Source organism: Passer domesticus, chromosome 3, assembly GCF_036417665.1.
Source record: "Passer domesticus isolate bPasDom1 chromosome 3, bPasDom1.hap1, whole genome shotgun sequence".
NCBI classification, from domain to species: Eukaryota; Metazoa; Chordata; class Aves; order Passeriformes; family Passeridae; genus Passer; species Passer domesticus.
The window spans coordinates 109,397,968-109,421,363 of record NC_087476.1 but is presented as its reverse complement, the minus strand read 5'-3'; the positions used below and the strand labels follow the sequence as shown (position 1 = coordinate 109,421,363).

Genomic DNA, 23,396 nt, shown 5'->3' with positions numbered 1-23,396 from the left:
TCACATCTCTCTCTCTTTCCTAACAGTAAAAAGTGGCAATACAAATATAGTTTGAGCAAAATCTGTGGGTTTTTTTTCCAAATAAGGTTAGATTTTTTTTTGGTTGAGATGTTTTGGGATCTTTGCCAAAAGATTTCTACCTCAGCTTGGTGGGTAGTTTTTCCTTTCCTTTCTTTGCAGTCTCTGTGAACTGTGATGCCAGGATTATGAAATGTGTTTTGAAGATACACGCAGGCACTGAAGTAGTATCTGTGTGAAAGGCAAGTAATCAACAGACATTCTTACTCCTTGTCTGACATTTACACATGGCTTTGTTGTCTCTCTTCAGACTGTCACATCAGATGTGCTGTTCTCTCAGACTCTTTTTGCCATTTCTGGTTCAAGAGTAGTTTTTATTCTCTTCTGACAAGCTGTTTGTGTAAGTACCTTTTAGTTTTACACAGTCACACATGGCAGAAATATTTTGTGTATTTGGATTGGTTGTGATTCCTTTTTTATTTTTTCATTTAGCTCAATTTTTTAACATTTTTGAAGCGGGAAAAATGCTTGTAAGTCCCTTTTTCTGTCAAAGAAAAAAATGGTACATTTATGATTTACATTTGCTTGGCAAGGAAAGTGGGTTTGTTCATTTTATGACATGTCAGGAAATCTATAAAAAGTCTCATAATGAACAGAAAGCTCTAATGAAGTTGTCTAGTTCATGTGGACAAATGGCAGGGAGTTTACTGAATAGGAGTAACCCCCAATTTGACTAGAAGACAAAATCCACAGGAAAAATTAATTGAATTCTTTTTGATGCCAAGGGTTGCAGTGTCTTGGAGCAATTGATTGCTGAAGTTCCTAGCAGTTGAGGCCTAAAAATGCGAAATCTAAAAGCAGATTTTTCAGCACCAAGCAGTTTCCACTGGTGGTGTCCCTGCAAGTTCTGCCAGCCACAGCAGTGAGTGTGCAGCAGGGCTGGGGTGGCACAGGGCTGGGGAGGGATTCCTACAAGCTTGGGAAAACCTGATGGCTTGGCCAGCTCTACTGATGGATGATTCCAGCAGCCCAGCCTGATAGAGACAGAGAGCCACCCCCTGTGGGGTAATCAGAGCAGTCATTAATGTTTCATGGCATGCTGTTGGAGAGGGCTTTGGTTGATGTCTTAGCTGTTTCATCGCCTCTTTAGCTTTTCCTTTACCCAAAATGTTAATTATATTTAGTGCTGAGGTAATTTTTGATACAGAAAATGGCAACTAGGTCTTTATGGGAAAGTGAGAGATGGTTTCTTCCAAGCTCCCTGCTTTGGCCTTTGCTCCTGATCAGGTGATGTTTTCCAACAGCAGGGATGGAGAGGAGGATTTACAGTTGGGATTCCTGTGCTGAGGAGTTTGACCTGCTGCTCCTTTCTCCTCATAAAGGCTCTCGGCTGTTTGCAGCCACCCTGGCTGCTGCTGGTTTGGGGAACGTGTTTTATGTTTCACTGAGCTGACAGGAGGGAAAACCATTTTCCCTGTGCTGAAAGGAAGCCCTGGTGGCTGGGATCCTGAGAATGGAAGCTTCCCTCTCACCTGTCAGCATGCAACATGAGTTGTTAAAATAGGTGGTGAAGGAGCAGCTGGCAGAGCACTGTTGCTTGCTTCCTGTGAAGCAGTGTAGTCTGTAAGCTTGCCTCCTTTCCTGGCTGATCTCTTTGCTGATCTGAAACACAGGGTCTGCAGGGCTATGGCTAAGGCAGGGATGTGTTCCCAGCCTGGGCTGGGAGTGCAGAAATCCTTCTTCTTCCAGGTAGGAAATGGAACTCCAGCTGCTGCTCAGAGTGGCAATAACAGGTAATGCACAATTGTGCTGGAAACGAAGGAAAGCAGAGATTGGAGTCAGAATTTGCCACTAAAAGGGAGTATATTGCAACAGTGGAGGGATGAGACTTATGTAGCTCATGTTTTTCACTGCTAGAGCATCTCTGCTTTATGTCCAAATGCAAGCCAAGGGACAGATTAGCTGAGTTAACCATTAACTTTTAAGATGCAGACAATCAAGGTACTCTGAGTAAAAGTGGAAATTTAATTCATGATACTAATTCTGTTTCTGTGCTTGGTTCATAATAAAGCAAGTTTCTGCTGATTTCACTGACAGGATCACTGCTTGCAAAGCTCCAAGCAGCTCTGCTAATGTCTGCACCATTACTGCACTCAGGGTAGGGCTACAACCTTTTTTTCCATGTCTTCAAAATGTGAAGTGCTCCAACTTCTATTTTTAACTCTTCTAAGTGAAATGAGATTAGACATGAAGCAGTAGTCCGCAGCAGCAAGTAATTTTCCCAGAGTGATTGTAGAAAGCTGATAAACACAGACCTCCTTTATTGTAAGAGAGCAGAGGGGGAGAAGAAAAGGCTGAGCACATGGTCTCCTAAGGGAATGACAGGTCTTGTCACCAGTTCCAGGACTGTCACTGTTTCTGTCTCTCTTTTCCTGCTTTTACTCCCTCCCTTGAATTTTTCTTTTTTAATTTACTCTCTGGTATTTTCTGTCCTAGCTAGATTTCTTCTGCCTTTTATTTACCTCTCTGTCTTTGGCAGTAGTCCATTAAATGGTTTTCATGTGATGAGGGTTCTTGCTTCTGAATACAACTCCTTCAGGACTGAAGAAGAATCCATTTTAGACTGAATAATGTAATCTCTCAAGATCTGTCTGTTCTCCAAGAAAACAGCTCCCTTCTGCTGAAGCAGAGTTCAGGGAGCACATGTGTGTGCACATTCATTTTGAAAGAGGTTGAACCTCTCAAACTTCTCTGTAGTACGGTTGCATCTTTAAGAACTACTGGAAATGTGACATTTCTTTCCTTCCACCCCAAGTGGCAAAATGCTTTCTAAACCACAGCAAAAAATTGAGCTTGAGTGGGGAGAAAGCTATTGACAAAGTCTGGGATTTTTTTTTTTCTTTGCTGTAATTCAGTAGAGTACAGGTCAGGTTGGACAATTTATATTTGTATTTTTAATTTCAGTATGTTTATATTTTTAATCCTGTTTATATTTTTAATCCTAATTAAACACCTTTGTTGTTGCAAGTATATTAATAGAACTTTTGTTTTGTTCCATGTTTTATCTCCCTCCAGCCGGTCCAACCTATTTGTGCTCTCTGAGAAGCACTTTCCATTGCCTTTTTTCTTGTATAACTCTTCCTCTTTCTATTTTAAATAATACAAGTGTTTTGAAAACTTACTCAGGAAGGAAGGGCTTGTGCTTTTTTTAATGTTTATTGCTTAAAACCCAAGCTTTTAGTGTCTACTCATAATCTGAGTCTGCAGGCATCGTTTGGATATCTATCTATGAGTGATGTTATCCATGGGTGGGCTTGTTCTGTTTTTTGTTATTATTGTTTGTTCTTGTTTTATAAGTGCTGTAAGGACTAGACAGAGTAGGTCCAGCCTGAGTAATCCCGATGATTCTGTTTTCCTTCAGCTAAAGATGTTTTCTGGAGTGGGGGAGCCACTTGAGGTTTCCAGGAAGCGCGATGTGGCCGCAGGAACACGGCTCAGGTTGCGGCTCCTCTGCCTGTTTTCATCAGCCTTTCACCCTCCTTTGTCATCAAATGCATCTTCACACCACAGTAAAATGACACCTGCAAATAAATTTAGGAAGTGGTGTTTTATGGTGTTGTGAGTTCAAACAGGGCATTTCTAACAGCTGCACAGACTCCTGGCAGGGGCAGGCTGGAGAAAACGTGTTGTGGTCGCTTCACATGCTTTTAAAAACGAATGCTATGGTCTCTTTTGTGCTCAGTTGTAAACTAGCTCAAAAATAGCCGAGTATTCACTCCCCTGTGATTGAACTTCAAAGCAAAAAAAAGTAGTTTTAACTGAGAACATGGTTTGGTGAGCTTGTATGCAAAATAAATAGGTTGGTGTTTAGGGGATTTCTGCTTGGTGGGAGCCTGGGAATTGTGGGGGTGAAGATGGAGGAGTCAGTGAAGAAGCATGGAAGTGACCCATTGAGAAGAGTTTTTTCCTTTCATGTGCACAGTTGAAAAGTCTGTGTGGAATCAAGCTTAATAAGATCAGGAACACAGGAAGGATGTAATTTTGCCTGAAACTTGATCATCCACACACACGTTTTTCCCATCTGCAGTAGCAGTTCCATAATTTTTGTGTTGGTGTGTGTTGCGAGTTTTCCCATCCAAGAAGAAAGCTTAATGAAAATCAGAAGTCAAATTTAAAAATATTAACAAGTCTGCTGAACCTCTCTTGACCTGGTGAGTGCCTCCTTGGCAACGAAACAAAAGGTTGGAATAAAAATAGTTGTTGCAGAAGACCTGTTACATACTAGGAAAAAAGTAAGCTACAGGGTTTAAATAAAGGTATTTGTTAACCTCTTAATGGTTCACAGGTTCAGTGGTTCTTTTCTCTTAGCAAACTAGTTTATTTCACTTTTAGCTCTGTAAGAGGTAAATAAAAGTAATATTGAGACATGGTATGGAATGTGAATAAAAGAATTTGTGTGATCTCCCATGGATTCAATGAAGACTTAAAGATGAGTTAAAATCTTTCTACTTTGTGGTAGAAATACTTAATGTATTAAGGTCACTTGTGATTTCTGACTTAGAAATTTGTGGGGGGTGTAGAAGCCTTTAGTTTTGGGAGTTTTTTCCCAAAAGATGGATCACCATTTCCAAGTGCAGACAGGCTGCAGGCTGTTGTATCTAATTTTATCTTAATTCTGATTCTCAGGAGAGCTCTTGGACTGTAATAAACAGTGTTTGGGAGGCACAACCCACCAACTAGCTGAAAACCTCCACTATCTCCAGAAACGTGGGAAAGTCTTCTGGATTTATATCCAGGGACCATCTGTGGGAGCAGCTCATTTATTACAGGGCTGGATATCTCAGCAGCCCTCGGGAGAGTCAGGCTCGTACATACAAAGGAAGACCCAGAAACCACGGGGTTGGGAAGATGTTGGATGCCTCCTGTCAGAAGCTGCTCTTTGCAGGGGAACATGCTGAGCTGACTCTGACAGATAGCACAGTGTCAACAGCACTCTTCTGAGTGCTCTTCTGAGCTGCTTCTCTTCCCCTGCAGGCAGCTGCTGCTTGCCCCCAAATCCCGGAAATGTTTTCTTCTGAGGCTGATAAGTGGAAGAGCTGCACGTTGGTGTTACCCAGAATGGGCTTTGTGTGGTGGAGATGTTCGGCTGAGCACGGTTCCTTGGCGTGTTCCTCCTGTCTGCAGCTGCTTCCACATCTCCCTGCATGCATTCCTGGGGTCTGAGAAATGGCTTGCAGGGTTCTATTTCTAAAAGCACGTGAATGAGAGGGGCTGTGGTGCAGGAATAACCTTTCATCCCACCTCCCAAAAGCCTGAGGAGGCGAGTTCGGTAGCACGCTCCATGGCACTGAATTGTTTGTTGCCTTGAGCTTGGGATTTCTTTGTGCTGCAGGCTGGCAGCAGCCTGCAGTTCTGGGGGTCAGCTGGAGGAAATGCCTCCACCTGCTGCTATATCCAGCTCTTAGAGCTCTTCTGTGATGGTTGACAAGTAATGCTTTTCTTCTGAAAATGAACTGTGTTCTTTTTTTCCCAGTGGGTTTTACCAGTTGTTGTTTCTCACTAGTACTGCATGCTTGTCAGGCTTTATTTCTCAGAAGAGATAATGAATTTAAGTCTGTTTTCCTGTTCTGTGTTCCAGGGCACATGTCTGATGGATCTAATTAGGCTAATACAAAACTCTCCAGATTACCAAATATTGTTTCATTAAGGAAATGGTATTTGAAGTCTTATTTTTATTGGCTGAATTGTATTTGAAGACACAGTGGGTTTGTGTTGAAGGAGAACACAAGGAGAATTCAGTATGACTAAAACCTTTTCTTGCTGTTCAAAAGCATCTGCCTAGCCTCTGAAAAGGAAAGTATTGCCAATCACCAAGGGCAGGATTTGTGTGCTTGTAATGTGAGGGAAAAAAATATGCTTTATCAAATCACAAAATACATAATGTGAGGACATTTTTTTGTATCTAATGGTGTTGTCTTACAGACTCCAGTTTTGAAATAGACATTTCTTACTTTTCTTACTTGGACATTTAAATGAACAGTCACAGTAAAGTTAATTTACATTTGGCACTGGTATAGAACAGCTGTGATTCTATACATTCTTAAGAGAACTTTTCTGGTTTTTGTTAGTTAAAGATTTTTATGTTGAAATGGTAAATTACATGTGATTACCAACAAAAGCTGAAATTACCTGACAGTATAAAGTCTCTAACATAATGATGTGTCACTAACTGTGCAGTGACTGAAGATGTGGCAATTATTCTGCACTTTAAGGTCTGTCTGGGCTAAGGAAATTGGCATTAATAAGATGTTTCACGTTTAGAACCAATGCTGACAGTGATTCAGCTCCAACAGCAGATGGATAAAACAGGTTTTGATACCTTTAAGTTCTGAGAATTTTCCAGTTAGGATGCTAAAGTGTGCATGTGTTGTTTATTCCAGCAGTGAAACAATCCTCACCATGGCAGTTGGAGTTGAACAACAGCTGGTCATTGTCCTGGGGCTGATAAATGCTCATCTGAAGCTCCTGGGGTTTAATAGCATGAGAGGGAGACTTATAATCAGATATATTTCATCTGTCTCTAGTTATAAACACAGAAGAACTACTCGTGTTCTAACTTAAATCAATCCTTAGAAATACCAGTCAGATGTATCCACTATAATTGGATATTCTGTGTAATAAACGAGCATTGATAAAAGTAATCAAAAGAACTCTTTGTAATGCTATGTAGAATCTGATTTGAAATATAATTTTTTTGCCAAGTTAAAATAAAACATTTCCCAAGCTTAAAAAAATTCTGAACTGAGGCCCTTCATATAAGCAATGGAGTAGAGCTACATTTGTTTAAAGAATAGCTTGTGTAAGTGTTCATGCAACAAGAGACCAAAAAGATCAGCAAAGACTTTAAATAGTCTTTCATTTTTTGTCCACAGTGAAATGTTTCCAAGTTAAGATGAAAAAGAATACTAAAATAAGTTACTGTTCTTATGTGACTTGAAAACCATTATAGCCAGTGGGATTTGTTTAGGAATTTCAAAGAAAACATGTCTCCATTAATTAAAGTCTTCTTGCAGCTGTACCAAAATATAACTCATTGATTGTTTGTATCCATTTTCAGTTAGTTTTTTAAAAGGAATTTTTAAGTAGCAGTCATATTTCCAAGAAGAGAGAGATTCTAGTCTGAATAATGGATTACAAGGCTGTGTTATTTAAGGTGTGCATTATCTGATAAATACTCCACCAAAATACAGTATGATGGTTACCTTTTGGGTTCTTGGCTGTGTGCAGTAAGTTTATTTTTTGTGTAGAGTATAAAACTATGCCTATTGTGTGTACATGTGCACATGTGTTTATGAGGGAGGTATAAATGGTGGCTAATTATGATACATGGTTTCCTTCCTCTGGTTTTATGTGGCACTCTTTTGGTAGCAAACTATATCAGGGTGTTTATAATACATAAAGGTGCAGAGTTTTTAAATGTAGCTCACACCACACCTGAACTAGTTGTCAATCTCTTGATGATCTTTACCAGATAGCCAGGTTGAACTGTCCTGTATATGCTCTAGTAATACTGTTTTGTGTTCCTTATGCTTAAAATTTCAAGTTTGGTCATAAGCTTCCTTGTCTGGATACACTTCCAAGTCAGATTTATATCATGTGTCAAGCACAATAAGGAACTTTGTGTGTCTGCAGTTTTTTACCAGCTTAGAAGGGCACTGCCAGAAATCTTGCTGCATCTTGCAAAAAGGGTTGTTGTGATGAGAGTGAGGTTAAAAAAAAAATCCAGAGGATTGCAAATGTGAAATGCTTGATGGTTATGAAATCAAGCCTAGAAAAGGGGTGCCTGGTATCGCCATGAGCCTGCATTAGGTTCACATTTAACACAGATGAGCTGTACTGCCATGACACCTTTGCTTCAGTCAGTGCAGAGGACACAGTTTGTGTTCCTGGTTTCTGCACAGGAATAAAACAGAAGGCAATTTTCTGCACAGCTGAATTGGGAAGAAAGTCTGCATCTGAACTTGATCTTGACGGGGCTTGCTTGAGGTGCTGGGGTCTGTGCTTGTTGATTCACCTGCCCTCCTCCCCACATTCACATAAACCAGCACAGGAGGAGTGCACGAGCAGTACTGGTGTCACACAGCACACAAACACAGGTGCAGTGATGTGAAAAATATTAAAGCAGAAAATACTCCACGCTGCTGTTAGTAGACAGTATAAGATGTGGCTGTAGGAGAGGACTGTAAGTCTGAATAGCTTTTCTTCTGGAAATGAAAAGTGCTGGTTTCACTTGCAGCATAAGGAGTTAATACAGGATAATTACCTCTTAAGTTAAATATTTCTGATATAAAGCAAGCAGTATGTACCAATATGTCAAATACCCTATAGAAAAGCCAGAATGGTGCACTAGGCAGCTCAGATTTTATAATGAAGTCACAGATGCTCCTATTAAGCTGGAGCCTTAATACAGCAGAGGGTTTACTCCTAGTGTTGATTGCCATTTCTTTTCTCAATCACATAACAGATGGCAGCTGATCTATTGTGAAAGCAAGGCAAGGCAGCTCATCCCTTGTAAAAAAAACACTACAAACACCTCCATTTTTAGATCAGCACTGCCCAGTTTGCAGACAGGCAGTGTGGGGTGCACGGTGTGTGTGTCCAGCCCAAAGCCACACGATGTCACACCCCTGGCTGAAGGAATGAGGCTGCGGGTTCCCTGTGTCTGGAATGCAGCTGTAGCAGTACCACGGCAGGGAAGATTAAATCGAGGCAAATCCCAAGGACTGGCTGCACTTCACCTTGCTGTGCTCCGTGTCAGCATGTGCTTGGAGATGTTGTGTTCATTTTGGAGAAGTTGCATCCATTTTGTGTGAAAATGAAGCAAAAGCATCTGCTTGAAATGACGATGGGGAAACTTAACCATGGTTTCCTCTTTCTACCTCCCATCCTTCCTTTCTGGCCATATATAGCAGCAACTATTGCCACTGAGGCAATGCAAGTACAAGGCTGTGGGTTTATCAGTTTTGAAATTATAGATGGAAAGACTGGATATCTATATAAAAAGGGGTTTTTAGGAATAATAATAATAATAATAATTTTAATAATTTCTCTTGCTGCACAGGGATGAGGAGTAAATTACCCCTTCCATTCTGTTGCAAAATACAGATAAAGCCTGACAAAGTCCACCAGTGCTCTAAAAGAAGCTGCAGGTGCATTGTTAAGGCTTTTTGGGCCTTATGGATAGAATAATACAGATGAAAAAAAGCAGTTGCATTTTGCATTTTGACTTTCCCTTGGAAGGCTCATGTTCTTGCTGCTGCAGGCCCTGCTTTGCTGGTGCAGCACTTACCAGTTTTGCTTCCTTGTTTGTGGTGTGGAGGTGGCAGATGAAACTGTGGATGTTGCAATGAGCTGGGCTGTCCCTTCACTTGCTCCAGCCCACAAGCCACCTGCTTTGTCCCAGCCTTCCTGCTTCCTGGCCCAGCAGAGCAGCAGTGCAGTGCCAGACCTGACACAGTGTTCGTAGCATTGTCCATTTGGGAATGTCCATGGCACAGTGGGGAAAGGGCCAGGAGACAGGGAGAAGCCTCCTTGCTATCCCATACCAGTGCTGAATTCCCAGAGGTGCTCTCAGCCCATTGCTCGAGCCAACCCACTCCCCTCCAGCTGCTGGGGCAGGAATCTGGGATAAGTAGTAGACACTTGCAAATTGAGTTTTAATGAAAGGTGTCAGGTTATTTGCATAACCTGGTTTGTTTGTGCAACCCCTTTAAGATCCAGTATCTGTCAAACCCTAAAGATGTGTCCTTTAAGTCCTCACTTAAGCATCCTTTTTACTCCCTTTATTTTCCTACAGTCAATTGCTTCAGCAGACATGGATTTGAATCAGCTGGAAGCTTTCCTCACTGCCCAAACCAAAAAACAAGGTGGCATCACATCAGATCAGGCTGCAGTCATTGCAAAATTTTGGAAGAACCACCGGACTCAAATCCACGAGAGCCTGATCAATCAGAGCCGCTGGGATAATGTCCTGAAAAACATGAACTGGAGAGTGGACCTGAAGTCACAGCTGAGGCACATTGATCAGATAAACACTCCTGTTGCAATAGTTGAAATGGAGCTGGGAAAAAATGGGCAGGTAAGCTTCCTTTTGCAAAATACACAGACCTGATGTAGCTACCCATGCACTGAGGTTATTACCCATTGCTGAATTCACTGCATCCCATTCAAACCAGTTGGTTCATCACCACTGGCCCTTTAATGGACTTGAAATTGGGGGTCCATCTTTGGATACAAAGAAACATTCTGGGTGGTGAATGCAATTTTTGCTTTTTTTCATATCTTCATATAAAGAAGGTATGACATATATATATGACATATATATATGACATATATATTGACAGCTCTCTTTACATTAAGCTTGAAAAATCAGAGGATGTAGAAATCAAACATGATGTTATAATTGTGTTTATATACCGTGCACTGCAAATTCAATTAGTCTTCTTTTAATTCAACACTAAAATTAGTTAAAATATGCAAAGTAGGAGCTGAAAAAGAGTAAAGTTCACAAATCACATTTTAGAACAAGTGAAGGGAAAGACACCTTTTTATTTTACATAACACCCATTCTTATGTTACTTATTACCTGTCACATTATGCAATCTGGCCTTGTCTACCTGAAAGATATCTATATATATATATAGCTCTATCAGTGCTGAACATTGCCTTCCTTTTTTATCTTTATAGTCCCTAGGAATGTACAGCTGAAGTCACAGCTTCCCATCTTCACATTTGCTGTTGTTTTCTAACAGGCAATGTGTTTCAGTTTGGTATCTTTTCTCTCTGTGATGTTTTAGTAAATTTCAAAACCTCATTTCTTAGCAGTGGCTACTGCAAATAATTCCATGAGCTGATTTGGGAATTCTGATGTTAATGGTTAACATTTAGCAAAGTTCCTTGTATTTCGTAGTATTGTAATAGCAAGAGTGCCTGAATTAGGAATACCTCAATCCATACACCTGGAATATACATGTGCATAGGAATGATTGAATTCCAGCTGTGTGGCTAAGCCAAGACCAGGATGGAGGTACGTGTAATCTGAGGTCCTACAGAAAACAGAAGGTATTGCTGGAGTCATTCTGTTAGTTCACTTTTCTTTGCAGTCAGTGGAAGCTGATCCTCCCTGAGCCTTCCACTCATGGCTCTCTGCAGTGACCAGTACAATAATGGTGTGTGTCTTCAGGTTTTTTCCTAACCTCAGAGAAGTGGAGTTTTCTGCTCAGGATCTTGAGATTGAAAATGATTGTGTTCTATTAGCAGCAAATGGGAAAAAAGGTTGCTTTGAATAAAAAGGTTACAAGGGAGCACATTATAATGAGTACATTGAGTACATTAGTGAGCAAATGGGAGAAATACCTACATTCATTAAAAAATGCATCCTTAACTCAAAATCACTGCTGTGTTTCACAAGGGGATTATGTAGTTAGTGACTCCTGTTTTGAAACTGTTTTTTCCCCCAGTAATGGATTTTACAGTAACATCAAGCAGCAAGGACATTTATATTTCTTTCATCCTCTGCAGAGAGAGTCAGGGGATGGAGGAGGAATACACATTTCTGAGACATTGTAATGTCTCTTACCAAAGACCCCCGGAACAAAATCAAAATGAGTTATTTTAGCAATGCTTCTTCATGCTGCAAAGGGAAATGGTTGTGTAAATGCATTTTTGGAGCTGCCATCAAACACAATTTTGCCTCCTTCCCTGAGGATACCAGTGAGCTGTGGCAAGCCTGACACTTGGTGAGAGTTAAACTGGTCCTTACTGAAACAACCATGGAGTAATTAGCATTGTCACCTCTTGAGTCAATGTACATTTATTCTAAGGAGCTTTGGTTTCACATAGCCCTTGGCTGTGGATTAAATAAGTTCTCTGCTGTAAATCTTTGGGTTGAGGCACTCTGCATCAGGCTGTATGCTCCTGTGATGGGATGAGGTTTGGGAAACCACAGGGCTTTGGGGACCTCCTGGAAAGATCGGTCACAGAGACTCCTACTGGAGCTTGAACAAGTTGCACACTGGATCCAGCCCACTAACTTGAAACTGTCATGTTTTATAGTTATTTTTCTTTATTGTTAGCACATCTCTTCTAAATAGCAAGTTTTGTAGCACATCAAATACACATATACTGGTACCTTTCTTAAGATTAGCAGAGAACATGTTTTCTAAACAGTTGTCAGCCATAGATGGGATTTGATGAATAATGAAGATCTGGCTTTGAAGAAGAAAACTGGCTGATGATTCAGCAGTAAATTATTCACAACAGACTGTTTTCATTTGGACACATGATAACAGGGGAATATACAAATGCATTGATATGTAATGAATTGACATGAATATTTCATGGTTCAACAGAAGCAAAGAAATGCTCTGTAGAAAATGTACCTTTCCAGAAGTCACTTTGATTCTTCTCAGAGCCTCTGGGTTGGATTTAGGTCTCTGCCCAGCAGAAGGCCAGGCTGCTTGGGGGAGCATCTGCTCCTTCTGCTTCAATAAATAACTTTGCTTCCTGCTTGCCTTCTCTGAATTTTAGTCACCTCTTTCATGAGGGGAAGACTCTGTATGTGAAACCTGATGTGGTTGGGAATGGGGAATTAATTGGAAGCGACTGGTTCATAAATGCCACTGGACTGAGTTTACATGAATTTTGCTAAATTTTGTAGTGTTTTCTGGCTGGAGAGAGATGCTTTTGGGTTTGAGAATCCATCACAACTTGCGTGCATTAATTCTTGCTAGGCTTGCCATTACTGATAAGAGAAAAAAATGAACCCTTTTCCCTAAGTGCTCTTGAAAACACTTCTAATGAGGAACATTTGAAAATACCATGCTCTGAACTTTGAAAAATATGATTCAAGATCTGTAAATTGGAGTTTGAACTCTACTTCAGTAAAGATTTTACAGCAACATCAAAAGTTTCCTTTATGCTGGTGTTGTAGTCTTTATAGATCCTAGCAGATCTATATAAAGATTAAAGGCAGATGAGCATGCTAACCATCAGCTTTGAAAGCCCATTTTCTTTAACAATATAACTAAAAATAAAATTATAAAGCAGTTGCACTTTAGCCTGCATTTGCCTTCATCATGTGGTATTTAGTGCTCATCACTACTGGTTCATTTTTTCCATTTGAACAGCCCATCTTTTCTTTGGCACAATGGTTTTATCCTCTTGGGTTTTTTATCTACCTTGCTGGCTTTCTCTTAAAACATCTGTAGCTACCTGTCCCCTTCTTTACGTCCTTTTTAATCTTGCTCTCCCTCTCTGAGCATGTCTGTAAAGCTCTTTTGGCATGAAATTTCAGGCAGACATGAATCTGCTCAGAGGGATGGGAGAGTGAGCTGGGGCATCCTCCTTCTCATGCCCTTCCTGCCCCTCTGCACCAGCACTGCTCCCCATGGTGGGCAGCACTGTTGTGCAATGTTGGCTTTCCTGCACATTTCAGTCCCAGATTTATACCTGACCTTGCCACTGACACAAAATTAATGCATTGCTTTTGCACTGTGGCGTGGCACTAAAATTATATTTAAACTTGTTTTCTGGACTTTGTCATGTTATTTTCCTTGTGAGATCTGCCTCTTCTCTGGGGCTGTGTTCTTCCTCATTGGCTCAGTTGCCAATAAATTTTACTTTCTTTATATAAATATATAGCATTATATATTTTGCAGTTTAATGTCTGAGACTGATCAGATATTACAGATTAGCTGAGAATTTGTTTTTGACTTTTTTGCTTTAGCTTATTTACAGAATGGGTATTTCCACATACATTTCTTTTCAGTGTTTAAGATACCAGTAATCCATGTAATATCACTTCTCTTGAGGCTTTGTTGGATCTTAAAGCATGTTTTATGATCAAAGAGTATTTTTTGCCCTGGTTTAACATGAAGCTGGGATTCTCCTGCAGGATTCTTGCTGGAAAGACCTGAGATAATCACATCAGGATTATGGATTAAAGGGTTTTTTTCCCAAAATACTGTATCTCTCTTCTCTTTCCTTTTCTAAAATCCTCTACCTGACAGAGGGGTCCTAACAGTTAATGATATACAATAAATAAATACCACGATGTAGCAAATACTAGAGGCTACATACAGGGTAAGAAATTAGCATTGTTTCTTTCAAAGTTGAGGGCAAACAGCAGCCTTTCATTCCATATACTTTCTCTGGTCTGAAAACACCAGGGATGTGTATCTTCACAAAAAACAAATGTTTTTCTTTAAAGAACAGGCAAGCATTAGTAACAGCCTTTTCAGTGAAAGTCTATATTCAATTATGATTATATTTTGATTGTCACTTTAAACTCTCTCCAGTGAGATAAAATACTTTCTGATGAATGTCACTTGCTAGGTGAAGTGCACATTTACCAGTGCAACAACTTACTTGATGCTGAAGAAGTAGGAGCTCTCAGCTGGCAGTTGGCCTACTGTCTGCTGGTGGCTGGGTCTAGACCCTGGTAATTTAGAGAAAATAGTACTACTAATAATAATTCAGGTAATAATTCTATTAGTTCATGTGTGGAAAGAGTTCATAAGGAGTATAGACAATTGTCATGTGCTATATGTTGAAGATAAAATGCTACCAGTATTTTGAAGGTCTGGAGCTTGATATTTCATCAAGTTCTAGTTGCAATGATTATAAAGATTTAATTAATGTTTTGAGAAGGGGTAAAGTAGGTCTCAAAGTAAACTTCTGGGAGATTAATTTTTTTTCTGACTTCTTAATTAAGTCCATGCTACACAAATCTAGGCTGAAATTTCTATCATCTGTGCTATAAACAAATTATATTTATTTTTAGCGTTCACACATGAGCATGCATTCACGATGTAAGAAAAAAATCTTAGCATTTATCTTCTGTAAAAACTCATTCCCTTACTGGGAATACATACTGAATGCTGCTGAGGATGTGGTGGTGTTTTGTGCATTCTTCTGAGCCATTTTTCTCTTGGCTTTTGTCAGCTACAGTTATCCCCAGCCTTAGCTGTCACTGCAGGGAGGTCAGACCAAGAGAACATCAGGAGTACGCTCATGCCATAGGGAGGAAGGATTATGGCTGTGCCTGTTTTTGCCTCTGTGTGACTCCAGGTCAGGCTGCTTCAGAGATATGGCTGAAAATAGCCCCAGATAATGGATCTCCAGTCTTTTTCATGTAGGAACTGTTTGAAAAGGCAGATTGCTTTTTGTAGGATATCGGTGTGGGCAAAGCGATGCGTGGGGAGAGGAAAAGCAGCTCCAGGTACCCAAACCAAAATAACTCCAGCCAGGCCTGCAGAGAGGAAGGAAAAGCAACCACTAAACCATTTTTCCTTTCCAGCCATAATCTATCTTAGTCTTTGTAGCTATTAACATCATCAAAAATTATGTTCCCATCAAAAATGGGAAAAGCGTGGGCATTTAGAAGACAAATTAATCAACTTAACTCCAATGGGTTTAATATTTTTATATTATTAAAATGATGTAATCTGGTAAGTAGAAGTCAGTTGGGAAAAAAATCACCTTAGTGGCCAAGCCGAATGTAATCATTTGAGCTTTTGTTCACCTTGGAAATTTATGAGCTGGAGGGAACAGTTACATAAGGGCAGTAGAGTGCAAAAGCAAATAAAAAATAGAGAGGGCAGCGGGTCACTCTGCAGAGAGGAAACGAACACAGTTGACTGACTTGGCTCAGTTATTTACTTAATGCTCTGCATGGCACTCTCTGTAGTCCTTTGCTTTGACAGGTCGGTTTTTGTCACCTTCTTGGAGTGGAGAGAAACTTGGGGAACAAGAAGAGAATTTTGTTATTTGTGGTTCTTGGGACGTGGAAGTGTAATAAGTATGTTAAGTAGATAAGAGCATTAAATGGAGGTATTAAACAACTGTCTGACTCAAAGTGCCACTTTTCCACTGAGTATATTTGGCAGTATTTTTTACCTCATGTATACATCCTATACAAAGCAAGGATATTCTGTAATCAGTAGTGCTGACAGTTTCCACACTGATTTATTTGTGCCCTGAATATGTGGATGTGCAAGTACACACATACTCATACACATATATTCCCTGTCTTTACTCTGGAACTGGATTTGCTGAAGTAATTAAGTAGAATAAGTTAACTGAGATATAAGTATTTTTGATTGTAGCTGAGCTCAGGGTATTACAGGGGAAATTCTGCATTAATTGAAGGTGAGCTGTATGAAGACAGCAGTGATGCCTGGCTTTACTGCCTTTCATCTGCCTAAATTCAGATTCAGTCCTGGACCCTTGAATTTTTTACCTTCTCAGGTCCTGTACATTATGACAGAGGACTTGCAATCTGTTAAGTATATAATAGTATATAATAGATATAAGATATATAGTATATAATAGATAAATAGATATCAACAAATATTTTGCAATCTAACATCAATCTGGCATTCACAAACAGCAATAAAATGTGGGATAGCTTTGATGAAATGTCCTCCAGAGCATCTCTTGCAGCCTTGAGAAACAGATTGCAACAAGGCTGGGACAGGGACAGCTGGGGTCAACAGACCTGGCTGTGGAAAATTGTCTCAGCAAAAGTGTTTCATCACATACCTTTGCTTGGGGTTGGGGCCCTAAATTGCATCTCCCCCATCACCAAAGGAATTGTTCTGTTTGAGGCAGGTTGGCAGAGCAGTTTCTGTGTGACACTTGCTCTATTGTTGTGTAAATAATCACAGGCAGTCCCACTGTCTGTGCAATTCCCATCACCACGGACTTGGGGCTGTGTGGAGAGTGTGTGCAAACATGCAAATTAAAGCACTGCATTTGCACAGAATGCCAGACTGGCACCATTTGGCTGCATGACCCTGCAGCAAAGCCAGTCTGTAACTGAGGTGAAATGCAATTGAAGGACCAAAATTTGTAATCTTCACTAGCATCTTTCTAACAGAAGTTAAAAGTTTTGCGTGATTCTTGAAAAGGTGGAAATTTCTTTGCTGGAGAGCCTGTATACAGCAAATCAAAGCCTCTTTGCGTCTTAGCTCTGGTGGTGTTGTCCATCTGTGTTCTTCAGAGGACTTGGATATCAACATAAGCAAGTAATTTGTTCTTTGGAAACTCAGGAAAAAAAGGAGTTGTTATGAACATAAATGCCCACTGCATTGGCTAACAAGGCGTCTTGTTTTTACAGGCCTAGCTTGGCCAAATACATTTAAAATTGTTGTTTTGCCAGTTGGCCAGCCTTGCCCCTCTTGACACTATGCCGTGTTGCTGCTGGGAAGTCCTTTGGAGATCCTTTCAGGTTTGTCGTGATCTCTTTTGAGATCTCTGAGTATTGGTATTTGGGGTGCAAGTAAGATCAAACAGGTTCTTTATTTTATTTGGGAGAGCTACTGCAGGAGAAGGTGCTAGAAGATACAAAAGGAGAAAGCTAGCACATAACTGGGGAGAAACACTTATAGAACATGACTCTTTTTGCTGCTTAATCTTTTGGATTCTCTTTATTCTATCTTAAATATATGTGTGTATCTATATATATTTGTATACTTTTCATAAAAGATGGACCCCAGTTTTTGCTGTACAAGAATTGATGCAACAGAAGTGGCAAAACAAAATCCCTTCAGTTCATGGCTAATTCTCAGTGTAATCTTTTCATGGAGCAGGTATTTCCATTCTAGTTTCTGCAAACTAGGGCTTTTCATCCCTTATGAGCTTCTATTCATCCTGGTTAAAAATGAAAAAAATATGAACTTTTTTTTTTCTTTTCTTCGTATCATTCTGTTTACAAAACCTCTGACAGAGTGATTCCACAGGTAGCTGGCTGGAATCCCTTGGTGTGCAAAGCTGTCCCTGGCAGTTGGTAGCTGAGCATTAATGCTGAGGTGCTGTGAGCTCCCTGCACAGAAATGCAGTTAATCAGCATGTGAAAGGCTTGGAATACTGGCACCCTGTTTGGATAAATGCAGGCTCTCCCTCCTGTTGCAGTTGCTCTTGCTGTTACAAACCACTAGCAGTGCTGCGTAGGGACGTCTAGAGGCCAGCAGAGGAGTTTTGGGAGAGGCTTGTGCCTTTTCCCAAGGGAGTGAATGGAGACTGTAGGAAACAAAGCCTTTTTATTGCAGGTTCACTTACATCTATATTAAATGGATTTGTCTGCTCCTTGGTATGCTGGCTTCATCTTGTCAAAGTGTAGACTGAAGGAAAGGCAGTAAATGGAACTGCCACAGAAGATCACCAGTGGGTTTGAGAGGGTGGTTTTGGTGTCAGGTTTTTTCCTTGCTGCCAGGTGGACTTGAAAAGTTGCTGACTTTTGCTGCGTGTCCTCAGCCTTGTGCTGCCCCAGCAGTGACATGTTCATGGAGCTGAAAGTGGCTGAGTGAGTCCAAATGAAATTTGTTTTGTTCCCTCCCCACCCTTTTTTTTTTCCATCCACATTACTTTTAGTGTGGATCTGTTTGTTGAAGGGACAGGTTGAGGGCAAAATTGAGCAAAAGAAATTGAGAGCTCTCTCTTTCCTTGAAAAAAATGTTCATTTAAGCATACATGTTGAAAGAGCCACCATTTTAAATTCTAACTAGTGATCTCTTGAACAGAAATGAAGCAGCTCTCATTGAATGCTGAGGATAACTTCTCTGAAGTGCCAATTTTTCTTCCAAGAATGGAGGAGGAATAGAAAATGAGAGGCACGGCTGTTGGATGAGTTTTGAATTGTAGAGTTCATCTGGAGAGGGGTGGAAAAGGTATGTGATATGGAGATGATCTAAAAGAGATCTGGAGGTGGCAATCTGTGCAGATTGCAGGGATGGGGGAATCTTGATGCTTTCACAGCGTTGATATTCTTTGTTTCTAGAAAGTTTCTCAGCTACATGGATTTGTGACAGCAGTAATGAGAAGCGTGATTGAAATACTTATCCTATTCCTTGCCTGCTTATTTTGTCTAGTGTTAGTGGGAAATGTGGTGAGCTGAGCCACAGCTTGGCTGAGTTGCCTGAAGTGATCCTGTAAGTCTGGGAACAGCTACAGTCCTGACTTACTCACAGCTTTAACAAATAAACTCATTTATTGTTCAGGGATTTTTTTTTAATTATTCAATAGTTAGTGATTGAATAAAATAAAATAAACTTACAAGAAGTTGGGTGGTGTTGACAATTTCGTCCTCAAAATAGCTTTCTCTGTTTCCTTGCATGTACCTGGTCCAGTTTTGGTTGTTTGTTTTTTTTTTTTAATACTTACAGAGGCAGTGGGGTGAAGCAGAAGTTTCCCTGCTGTTCTCTGAAAGGAGATGGTTGGGAGGAGATCACTGGCAAGTGCTTTTGGTTAAGACATCATTGTCCTATATACTACTTGAGGAAATTACTACTTTGAACATAGTTCCTGGAGCAAATCCTCTTCATTTAAAAAGAGATTCTAACTTACAAAAGGTACAAGACAATCCTTTGATTAAGAAACTTCTTGCAGCTGTAATTTTGCATAGACCTTGACACAAGGGGTTTTTTCCTGTCCTCCTTTCAAATTATCAGTTGCAAAACTCCACAGAGATAATCAGACATGCAAATCTTCAATATATTTTTAGTTCAACTCACTGATGTAGATTCATTAATATGTTAATATGACAAGGAAAGCATAATTTAAATTGCATATGCCTAATTTGGTTAATAAATGCTTGAAATACAGTCCCAATTTTAGAAATAGCCATACTCAATACAAATTTTTCATGGGTTTTTTTCCCCTTTTAAATCACAAGGAGAGTACAAAACCTCTTGTTTTATGTACAGAAGTAACTCTGTGGTGCTTTTTACCCTTACTATGCCCAACCAAAGGACCTTTGTGCTGGGAATCCGTGTTCCTTGTACACACTGTCACATTCCTAATGATTGAATTGTAATAAATTGCGTCAGTGGAGACCTAGTGAGGATTGTGGTATTGTAATTTGAGTTCCCAGACTGCATTAGGTGGAGTTGGACAAGCAGATAGTAGATGAAAAGAGAAAAGGTTCCTCGTGTTCGAATATGGCCAAGCTCCACCAATGCAAATCAGGGATGTGCTTGCCCTGTATTTAATTTGCAGTGGCCTAACTAAATGAGATACAAATTACTACTGGAATTAGAATTCGACAGCTTCTGAATCTTGGTTGAACATGCAAAGCTGCTATAATATCCAGATTTTTTTTAAACCCCTGAAGTGGTATTTGAATGCTTACAGGCAAGAAACTTTTCAGTCAATTGATTCCATTTCTGTTGAATCACCCTCAAAAATGAAGCTGTACTTAAGGACTATTAAAAAATTTCATTCCATTTAACCTGTAAATACGCCACAGGACTTGAGAAAATGAGTTTGATAATTGCTTTTTTTTGGAAGACTTCAGTCTGGAAGGCAGCATCTTAAAAGGACTCAGCATTGAGGAGAGTCTCTAACATATCCAGTTAGAGCCAGTTACTCTGGCCTGACTTCCTTGGTCTGAAGTAATGAGGTGTGACAGATCAGGAGTGCAGTGCATCATGGTCAGGACCAATAACCCCTTTCAGAAAAATTACATTTCTGCTCTAAGCAAACGTTTTGAGTTGTCTGCAGCTAATTGTAAACCACCTGCTTTTATAGAGAGGGAAATCTCATGTTTCCCAGTAAATATCACCATGATGCTCTGAGACAGCTATGAAGTGCAACTGTCTGGGAGAAAGCTCAAGTCTGATCAAATTTAATTAGACTGGAACCTGTTCCTGCCTACAAATATCTTGATTATACAAAGAGACACGCCACTTGACAGAATTGGCTTTTGTGATAGCTACTGCTGTGAGAATGTGAAAGAGAGGTGTGGATTCACATACTCCTTCTCACTGGAGACTGAGCTGAGCAATGAGGTGTGTCTGCATCCTGCTGGTCACCCAGAGCTCACCAGAGAGGAGCTGGAGAAACCCAGGCTGCTTGAGGGAATGATAAATCTCTCTGCCTTTGACTATTCCCTCAAATAATATGGACTCCAAAGGAAAGCAGGCATTACTAGGTCAGCTGTAGGAGCCTCAGGTTTGCTGAGATAGATTCCAGCCTGTCTGAACTGCCTAGTGATTAATGTAGCTTGACAGCTCCTCTCAAGTGAGTGGTATGGATAAAACCTCGTCACTTTGTTCAGCTCAGGGCAGTGGAGGCAAACTGCCCCAGCCTTCATTTTTTTAGGAAGCAAAAGCAGAAAATAAATGCAGCACCTCCCATTACACTGTGGGAAGTGTAGTTGAGTGAATGTCATTAAACTGTCAGCCAAAGAAGTGCAGGCTGCTGGGTGAGAGACCCGTATTTGCATTTAATCAAAACTCTTGGGCTAAAAATTAATGCAAGTTATAAATTAAATTATAAAGAAAACCTCTTTAAATGTGAGTTTATTTTTAAAAGTCATATTGAACAAGCACTGAGTTTACTGAGCAGAAGTACTTGTAGGTTTAAGCACACCAAATGCTTTGCATGACAATTAACAGCATGGATAAGCTGTGATCCAGGAGCACTGAGATATGTCATGGTCTGGATATGAGGTGTGACTGGGCCACTTTGTTCCCCAACACTTTCCTCTGCAAGCACACCAAGTCAAGCTGGGTGGGTGCTAAGGGAGAAGAAAGACAATGCCTGCAGCTGAGAGCAAGGGTTTGGAAGGTGATGGACAAATGGATCGGTTTCAAGGCCTTGGAGCTGCTCTCTGGGGAAGGAGGCAGTAAAGAAAAGAAAAGAAAAAAGAGGCTTGTTTTTCCAGGCACGGAGCTTGGAGATCAACAGGACTTGCTCACCTTTGAAGGGGATTGTTCTCCAGAGCTGCTGGAGGAGAACTTAGTTTGAGGGACTTGGGTGTTAGGTGATGCTGTCACATCCCAGTGGCCTTTGGGTTATCTGAGAGATTTTGGCTTGCCATGATCTTTGTGCAGAAGCTACCTGGTTAGAAAACTGTGTTCAGCAAATCTTAGTGTTTTATTCTAAAGCACTGGCTTTTGCTCTGAGCAGGCAAGTACATTCTTTCAAAGAGATATTGCTGTTCTCTGGCTTTGCTTTTTGGAAGAGGATTTTTGGAAGGGGCTGTGAGAGGTGAGGTGTTGTGCTCCAAGCCTGGTCCTTCCTTCTACCCCTTTTGGTGCATTTGCATGACACCGTGTGCAGAGCTCTGCACGAACTCTTCTGGCTGCCAGGAGAGTTTTCAGCTCCTGCCTTTCCCTGGGGCAGCACACCGAGCTCCTGGCCAGAGGGCTGAGGATGGCCAGTGCTTCTATGTGCAAACAGGGAACATGAGATTTGCTGCCAGCCAGGAATTTACACTGACTTCAGATACTTGTTGTGCTCAGGTCAGCCTGGCTGTGTCCCATCCTAGGAAGTGACAGCAGTGTCCAGCAGCCCTGTGTCCTGTCAGAGGGCAGGGCTTTCTCCTGAAGACAGGGAGTTGTCAGCAGGCCTCTCCTCTGCTGCCTCAGCACCCTCCCCATCTGGCAGCATTCCCCGCCTGAGCGCGGCTCCTCCGCGCCCTCCTTTCTTCTGTGCCCTTTGCTTGGCTCTGCTTGTGTGTTTGTTTTCTCTCCCACACTGACTCCGTTTCATTCACTGCCCAGAATAATAAGAGGTTTGTTGAAAGGGTGCTGCTAAGTAATTTGTCTTCTTCATTCATTCTCTCTTTGTTTAATGTTTGTTTTTGCTGTGCTTTGAATACAAAATTATTAATTTCATTGTAGTTTATTGCAATAGTATTTATTATTGTGGAGGCTCCCACACAGCCCCTCTTACTGCTGTAAAAAACTCATAAATGAGTACTTATAATCAGTTATGATGGTATTTTAATTCCCATTTCAAGGATACAATCTGAAGGTGGAGAACATAAACAAAAGGATTTCCATTCATTCTGGTGGCTGGTGTGAAAAACCCTCAACCCAAGTTCCCAGAGTGCAGAGTCTTTGTGGTATTGCCAGGGTACATCTCAGACAGTGCAGCCATGGCATTGATGGACATCAGTCCTGCAAACCAGCCCCCAGGAGCCTTTGGCTAAGCCTGGAAAGAACGTGGAACACACAGTGACTTATCACCTGGACAAATGTTGGCTTGGGCCTCCTGTATGCACACAAGAGCATTTACCTGTGGGCAAAGAAGTTTATTTAATGGCTCCATGCATTATAATGGCAAAACACTCATCTGTAAGCTACTGGAGAAAATATTAGTGGGATTTTTTTTTTTCAGACAGAGAATATGTGAAATGGAGGTATATTGGAGCAGATTATTAATATCCCCCAAATCCAAAATCTGAGAAATGGCTTTTAGTGCTTCTCTTTCCTTTCCCCGTTGTTAGAATCTACGTCAAATGCTGCCTTTTATCTGAAGTGGTTTCCCCAGAGACCTGTGCTCCATGCCACTTCCAGGTATTATTCATCCTC

General features: G+C 40.7%; 1 protein-coding gene across 2 annotated transcripts in view; it reads left to right on the top strand.

Annotated features, from left to right (window-relative positions):
* Positions 1 to 23,396, top strand: part of COMMD1 (copper metabolism domain containing 1) — a 63,342-nt gene that overhangs the window by 7,028 nt on the left and 32,918 nt on the right. For both annotated transcript variants that reach the window (XM_064415026.1, XM_064415025.1), the window contains exon 2: positions 9,875 to 10,156. In XM_064415026.1, the coding sequence (XP_064271096.1) occupies positions 9,875 to 10,156 (282 nt within the window). The remainder of the gene's footprint in view (positions 1 to 9,874; positions 10,157 to 23,396) is intronic.